At 41.6% G+C, this 8,365-nt stretch overlaps 1 protein-coding gene across 2 annotated transcripts in view; it reads right to left on the reverse strand.

Annotated features, from left to right (window-relative positions):
- POC5 (POC5 centriolar protein) overlaps window positions 1–7,451 on the reverse strand; it is a 28,477-nt gene extending 21,026 nt beyond the window's left edge. For both annotated transcript variants that reach the window (XM_056324903.1, XM_056324902.1), the window contains exons 1-2: window positions 7,392–7,451; window positions 4,300–4,395 (exon numbers count right to left, since the gene is read on the reverse strand). In XM_056324903.1, the coding sequence (XP_056180878.1) occupies window positions 4,300–4,383 (84 nt within the window). In that variant the 5' untranslated portion in view covers window positions 4,384–4,395; window positions 7,392–7,451. The remainder of the gene's footprint in view (window positions 1–4,299; window positions 4,396–7,391) is intronic.
- Between the last annotated feature and the right edge of the window lie 914 nt (window positions 7,452–8,365).

Consider the following 8,365-nt stretch of genomic DNA (forward strand, 5'->3'; position numbering starts at 1 on the left):
TTTCTAAGAGGATTTCCCATAGAGTTGCAAGTGAGCTGTTTTCCTACCATGATTATAATAATTTGTCTCTCTCTTGTTTCATGTTCACATTCATTTTGACTACAACTAATATAATGCAATAGTTACACAGAAAGACTTTGATAGATGCCAGATTGGATACTAGAATAGGCACCTGAAAAACATGAACTGTGAAAAAATAATAAATTCTAGATCATGTAAGCTATTAATCACCTGATACTATTTCTAAGCGTTACTGCAAAGAAAAATATTTTTATAGCCATGACAATGATGCTACTGAACTCAGTCACGTTTCATATTCCATAACACTATGATTTCTTTGGTGGGAGTTCTAAAGCCAATCACTAAAAGACATTTGATTATCCAGTAATTTCTTTTGATTAGATATAATTATTCTTACCTTATATTATGCATTTTAAAAATTATATAGGTATAGGGAATACATATATAACTAACATAAAAGCTTTCCTGTTAAAAAATTATAAATCAATTTAACTGGTATGTTGCATTATACTATGTACTGAAGTAAGCCAACTAACGAGTTTTTTTAAATCTCTCAAAGAGATTTTCAGGATGGAAGTATTTAGAGTTCAGTGTGTAACTATAGACAATTTGTATTATGGCTACATCATACATTCCAGTAATTAACTAAAAATATTCCAGTAGCAGTTAAATGGTGAAACTGAACAAAGTCACTAATTAAACATTTGGGAAAAAAATGCCAGTTGGAAAGTATTAAGCCAGGCCACTAGCAGTCATTTTTAATTCACTTAATACTATTGTATTAATTCTGTTTGGTATCCTAAGGAGGTCAAGCCTCAGAAATCACTTGTGAATTGGAAAATATTTTTGTTCTTCAAGCTGGGGAAAGTTAGAGTGGAAACAATCAGTTAAAGGTACCAATTACATGTTACGTGTTTTTGAATCTACCAGCTGAAAAGGATAGTATTTTAAAGTTTCCAGTGAAACTGTTACATTTATATGGGTTTCAACTCATTTGAAAATTTAACAAGCTAGGTTTTGTACATTTTAGCTGAATTCTAGTTTCCTTTCAAATTTCCATCTCCCATATTCTAACCCATCGTGTTAAAATTAAAAGGCTAAATAATTGTCTGTGAAACTATATAATTACAAATACATAGTGTATCTTTTTGATAGGTTAAAGGAAGTATCACATGCCATGTTAAAGGTATAGTCAGCTGAGAATCAACAAGTTATTAATTTTTCCATATCCCTATCTTTCTGAATTTAGATTCTATCAGATGTCAAAGAAGAAAACAGTTGTCTTCAGGTGAGTTATTGATCCAGGAACTGCATGGAACTGTATAAAATTCCCTGCAGCAAAACTTCAGCAGAGTAAAAAAGCCAATATATTCACCTTAACCTTATCTAAATTAAATGATTGGGTTGAAGACATTTTATCACTTCTCTGTCTTCCTCAAAGTGATCATGTGGCCAAATAGTAACTTAAAACTAATTCTTCCCCCCAAAAATTTTGTTTTCAGTCAGAGCTGATTCAGCTTCTTCCATGATTACCTTACCCAACTCAAGGGACTTAGTAGGTAAGATGTCAGGTGCAAGTAGGTGGTTCATTTTGAGTCACCCAATTTCATCACTAGCACACAGTCCGTCTTACTATAGAGATCCTGAGCACTCAAAATATACATATCAAGTTATAGCAGTATATTTATCTTATCTTTCAAATTCTAACACTAACACCCTAAGGATCCACTACGTCCAAGAATACACGTACCCTCATGCACCAACAGAAAGTGTCAATTGACAGCATCCCGTGAAAAATTACAATATTACAACACTGTTGGAATGAAGAAAACACAGTATCCCAATTGTAAGCAGAAATTCAGACCTAAGAAAAATAATTCCTGGAGACTGCAATAAGAATATGTAACACAGAGCAATGGAAACATTGAATGATTAGCTGTATCATTGCAATCTTAAATATTCCGCAACAAAGATGCTGCAATTGCAATACAATATTGACAAATACATTTAAAATAAAACCACAGTAAAATTAACAATATATCTTCAGTTTACTTACTATCTTTGTTCTGCTTTTAACAAAACTTTCAAGCCGTTATGTCAGCTACAAAAATTCTGTTAAAGCATGAAACTACAGGAATATAGTTCTAAGGCCTGAAAGTCAAAGGAGTTTTGATCATAGAATCATAGAAAGGTGGCTGGATGACCAAGCCCAGAGAGTGGTGGTGAATGGAGTTACATCCAGTTGGTGGCCAGTCACCAGTGGTGTTCCCCAGGGCTCAGTACTGGGGCCAGCTCTGTTCAGTATCTTTATTGACACTCTGGACGAGGGGATCGAGTGCACCCTCAGCAAGTTTGCAGATGGCACCAAGCTGGGCAGCAGCGTTGCTCTGCGGGAGGGCAGGAGGCTCTGCAGAGGGGACTGGACATGCCGGACCGATGGGCCGAGGCCAGCTGGATGAGGTTCAAGAAGGCTCCGTGCCGGGTCCTGCACCTGGGTCACACCAGCCCCACACAGCGCTACAGGCTGGGGCAGAGCGGCTGGAAAGGGCCTGGTGGGAAAGGGCCTGGGGGTGCTGGTCGGCAGCCGGCTGGGCATGAGCCAGCAGTGTGCCCAGGTGGCCGAAAAGACCAAAGGACCTGATGGAATCACCATCCCTGGAAGTGCTCAAAAACATGTAGATGAGGTGCTTAGAGGCATGGTTTAGTGGTGGATTTGGCAGTCCTGGGTTAATGATTGGCCTTGATGATCTCAAATGTCTTTTCCAACCTAAATGATTCTATGATTCTGATTCTACTCCTGATGACAGGAAGTGGAAAGAGAGGTGCTGAACTCTTCTCCCTGGGATCCAGTTACAGGACGCACTGTAAAGGTTCAAAGCTGTGCCAGGGGAGGTTTAGACTGGACATGAGGAAACATTTCTTTACTGAGAGGGCAGTCAAACACTGCAATAGGCTTCCCGGAGATGTGGTTGATGCCCCAACCCTGTCAGTGTTTAAGAGCTATTTGGATCACATCCTTAATAATATGCTTCGACTTCTGGTCAGCTCTGACTTGTTCAGGGAGTTGGACTAGATGATTGTTGTAGGTCACTTCCACCTGGCTATTCCATTATAGACATGTTCTCAGTTGGAAAGCAGTCATTAATTTAGTTTATCATTCTCTAAAAGGTGGCCTTAGAACCTCCTTGATAATCAACCAGATCATAAAAGAAAACTGGTTTTTCAAAATATGTCACACAATGCCTTCATCCCATTTTCCAACTATAAAAGGCACTGGAAACACAGATTAATTACTATCGCTGAACAAAGATTAAGAAAACTTATCTATGAGATATGATCACAAATAGAGAAGTGTATGAACTGCAGAAATGAATTATTCATGAACAGGTAGTTTAAAAGGGCAAAATCAATCCAAATGAATCAAAACCCCCTTAATTTAACAGTGCTTCTGCTGTGTATGACCATTCCACCAGGTGACAAAAGTGGAGATACATTTCTACAGGGCAATTAGTAAAAGCTATTTTTCTCAAAACTAGCCTGTTTTGGATAGAATTCTATCAAAGGAAAAAAATCCACTCACTGCTCAAATAGGAATAATCAATTAGTAAAGGATGAAAATCTGCTGCTTTCAGAAGCACAGGACAAAGACTTTGTCTAGTACCTTTGCATCCTTTCAAAAGAATGCTGAGCACAGAAAAGGAAAAAACGCCACCATAGTTCCAGCATATCTTGGTATATTTGATGCTGGGAGGAAAAAAAAAACCAAAAAAAAAGAAGCAAAAAGCAGCATTTCCCTTCCAAGGTGAACTTGGCCACAATTGTACTCTATGAGAAACAAATCCATTAAAAAAAATTCAGTTCTTACATCATGTAAGAAGCATAACACAGTTACAACTAATCCTGCAGAAATAATGATTTTCCATCCTACTGTGTCAAATTTATGCTACTTGATAAGACTTACATAAAAAATAACACCAGAAAATAAAGAGGTAAGAAAACTGTATGATTTTACTTGTAGCTATCATTGATCAGCCTCTTAAGTTTACAGAGGAATTTTCACATAAATTAAAATTTCTTGTGAAATGCACAAAAGGGAATTCAAGTGAATATATTTTAATCTCGGGGTTTTTTTGTCTAATTTGTTTCTTTTCACTAACATTTTTATTTTCCTGTACACATAAAACAAAAAAGATGCAAGTTTTGTTAATTTCCCCATAATCATCCTTTGCTAAATAAAATACCATGACAGTGAACTGAATGAGGTTGCCTCTTTCCTACCTGAAGATCTGAAGAAACAGAACTGCCCCCAACAGAGTCTTTTGGCAAAACTGGACTTGTGCTTTTCTCCTCATCTGATGACATTCTGCACAAAGTCTATAAAACAGTAGAAGCTGAACTTCATTTTTCAGTTCCAGTATGTTTACTGTATCTTCACCAACATTCTCCCCAGAAACAGAGATCCTGCTGTAGAAATTGCATCAATGCATTCTCTGGGCTAAACTGATCATATAGTTTCATTATATAATGCCAGGTAGGAAACTGATCCAAACCATACTGAAAACATTGGAAACTCTTCCATTTACTTTAAAAGAAAACTATGGAAGATCAAAAAGCAACAATATAAATGTTTTCTCTTATATTTTACATTGACTGTAATGACCAAATGCTTCATGATACACAATATAAAGTTTTACATCAATTGTAACTAAAACACACTGCTAGAGGGAAAAAAAAAAGGAACAGATGATAAGAATAACAGAGGCCTTAATTTATAGATAAAATCCTGTGTCAATCCCTCCTCCTTATTTACTTATTAGTCTTGTTTTGGAGCTTGTTTCACTACAAAATTTCTATAGAGTGACTAAGCTATGCTGTGATTTTTCCCCCCCCTGAACTACCTCAGCCACTGCCCATGCTGAGATAATCATGAAGCATCACCACCTTTTTTAAAAAATGTCAAAATCCCACAATAACCTCACAGTTCTCTACAGAGGAATACAGATGGAAATGATCTTTTTGTTCTTTGAGTTACTCCAGATGCTGATTCTTCTTGCACCACAAAAGCTCGCTCTGCCACAGATATCTACACCTTGCAGAATGGGTAGTTCATTTCTATGCTTAAGATGGACATTTTTTAAATGGTATAAAGACAATTTTAAATGCTGAGATTTCCTACAGCCCAAGGTTCAAAAGATACGACTACCATCTCACTGCCTCCTGCTGAGCCCTAATATACCAACCATGTTAAATAAGCATTAAATACGAAGTCTTGGGGAGGTTTACTAAATGTTTTTATTGCTGTATTCTGGTGTGTAGATGAAAGAAGAAATAGGAGCTTCCTCAAGTCTTCTGTTTCCATTGTCCCCAGCTCTGAGAATTTTCTTCTTTTCCTTCCCCCACAAATTATTCCCTACCTGTTTTTTCGGTTTTGGCTGCTCTGCCTAATAAAGTAATTTTATACTAGCACTCACCCTTCCTTTAGTTGACAAATTATTTTAATAGCCAAAAAATACTTCTTTAGTAACCTTTAAAAGTCAGCTTCTACTCATGCAGTTTCTGAAACTGTGGGTCTTGACTACTCTTAAATTTCCTGGAGGTATTCAAACATGTGTGTGGGCATTAGGGAGCATCACAAAGGATCAACTATCCCGCACTTACCTGTGTATGTGCTGCCAAAAATTAGAAATACTGTTCTCTTCCTCCTCAGCCCACTTAAAAAGAACTAATCTACCATCAATTCTTCTGCAAAACAGGAGGGCAAATGGAGTTTTGCATGAACATTGATGAGTTCAAGGAAGTGAAGGAGAAAGGTTTCTTCCAAAATGTTTGTTCAATAACTTGAGACCACTATCCTGACTTCTATTTTCAGTTTCCTGAGATCCTGCCCTTGACGCTCAGTCTAGTGTGTCTAGTTCTCTGCTTAGCACTGAAACTATGCTCAAGTCTGTGGTCTTCCAAAACTCAAAAGGTTTCTTCACCACAAGTGATGCTACCTCTCCACTCCAGGTCACCCTTCCTCCAGGTTACTCTTCCAGGTCACCCTTCCTCCAGGTTACTCTTCCTTTCCAATCTATAACTGCAGCTTACCTGTTTGACATAATCTTCTAAGAGTCACTTACTGTCACCTCGAGCTCAGCGTGTTTGCCCCCTCTTCCCACCCCTTTTCTTTACACTCATGGACCAGCCCTCCTCTGTGTTTATCTATTGTCCTCCACCTGACTGCCTTTACAGACTTGAATGCTGCCTTAGATTTCACTAACAGCTTACTACTGAGCGTTCAAGCTTTCCCCATGTTTCTACATTTTGCCTGTCTGTACTTCCAATTTTTGTGTCCAGAGTCTAACCCTGCATTTTTATTGCAACATTACAGTGAAAATCCCAGTAAATCTAGAATTCTAGAAATCTGCTTATATATTAAACAACAGACTGGATTACTGCAGTAAATCGAGATAAATACACTTCTTTTAAGCTGATATTTATAGACATCATTGCCATGTCATGCTAAGAATAACCTGTCAGCTTTGATCTTGGTGAAAAAGCATTAAGTTCAAGAAAATACCGGGTACGTTTCTAAAAGAGAAATCAATGGATATTAAGTAAGACACCATCACTGGGGCAAGAAGTTGACTTGCTAAGCTGCAAATCATTATACCATGAGAGTGACAGGAGCAACTTCACACTTACCATGTTATTCTAATCCTACCCAAGCATCTGCCAAAACATATGTCTCACTTCATCACAGAAAGATTCCTGTTGACAGCAGTAGTCCCTTCCAAACCATAAGCATATAACTACAATGCTAAGGCAGCCACTTTTAGAAACAGGATCCTAAATCACAAATATGAAGATCTTCGGTTCGACTCACCATGGCTGCTCTCACCCTTAACTTTGAACTGCTTGGGCTGGGCTCAGAATTTTGCGCTTTTCAGTCTGTTTTTGACTAAAAGTAATGCTTTCCACTTAATAATCAGATCAGAGGACTCAACGGCTAGGAAACAGAACTACTCCATCCCCCAGCACACCCGGGGCACGCCTTCCCCTTAACCGCACCCCCTCGCATGGCTCAACTCCCTGTTTTTAAGCTTCTCACCACGCGGGGGGACAGGCAGAAAAGAGCACAATGCCGTACGGGAGCGCGGGGTGGCGGTTTTGTTTTTTTCCAAGGCTGGGCCCTTAAGGCAACCGTCCCGGCCACCCGGAGGCCAGGCATACTCACTGCTCACAGACCGCTCCGGGGCGCCGGCAGCGGTTCGGCAGTGGGGGCCGCCGGTAAGCCGCCGGGCAGCCGCGCCGAGGTTACAGAGGAGGTGCTGTGGAAGCCGCGGCCCCCCGGGGCGCAGCACCCCTGGCCGCCCCCCGCCCCCTCTCACCTGCCGGCACCAGCCGCCCCCGGCCGCGGAGCAGGACGGTTTCAAACCACCAGAGCGGAAGCAGAAGCGGCTCCCTGATAGGCTCACGATGCGCTTACAAGGCATCCTCTGATTGGGCGGTTTGGAGGCAAACTAGCCAATTAACTCGCTCAGCCGCAGCGGGGCAGGCGTGCTGGGCCGTCCCACCGCCGCCCGTGTTTGGCCGGCGGCTGCTTCGCGTCCCGCCGGCCTCCGCCTGCCGCGCGCTGATTGGCGGTAGCGCGCGCGGGGCTGCCGCGCGGGCTGCGGGCGGCCGTTGGCGGTAGCGCGGGGCGGCGCGGTGCTGCGGGGCCGTTGCGGCGGTGGGGTGGTGGGGTGGCTCCCGTGGCCCTGCCAAGGCCGTGCGGACCCCGAGCTCTGGGCCCCGTCCCTTGCCGAGCTGCAGAGCGGTGGCTAATGGCCCTGTTAATGCGGGGGGGCCGTGAGGGGCCGTGCCAGCCTGAACGTTTGGCCTGGGCAAGGTCGGGGGCTGGTGTTGCCCGTGTTGCAGGAGAACAGCTGCTGAAGGGGGTCCCTGTGGAGAACGAAAACGAGAAAAAGGGGATTCTCTGATGGAACCACTTCATTCTTAAACGTTTCCACCTGTGCTAATTATGAAACTAGAAAACCTCCCCGAGTAGGTGCTTTAAATAATTTTTCCTGTGATGTTACAAAAGGAGGTCTGGGCTCGTGGTTTCCAGTGTTTTATCTCCAATCCAGCCTTTCTGTCTCTTATAGCTAGACACGCTAAATGAATTAAGGTGTTAAATTCAATTTGCCCTGTGGTAGAGTTGTGTGTAGCATACCCCATCTGCGGCAAAGCTGCTGGGTCAGCAGTTGGAGCAGTAATTGTTTGGTGTGATCCCAGGGAGAATTGCTTTTACTGCTGTTATCTCAGGGCTATAATAACAGAAATTCAACACCAAGTTCTAAAGATTTTCTCTCAGGCACAGAGG

Source organism: Falco biarmicus, chromosome Z, assembly GCF_023638135.1.
Source record: "Falco biarmicus isolate bFalBia1 chromosome Z, bFalBia1.pri, whole genome shotgun sequence".
Classification (NCBI taxonomy): Eukaryota; Metazoa; Chordata; class Aves; order Falconiformes; family Falconidae; genus Falco; species Falco biarmicus.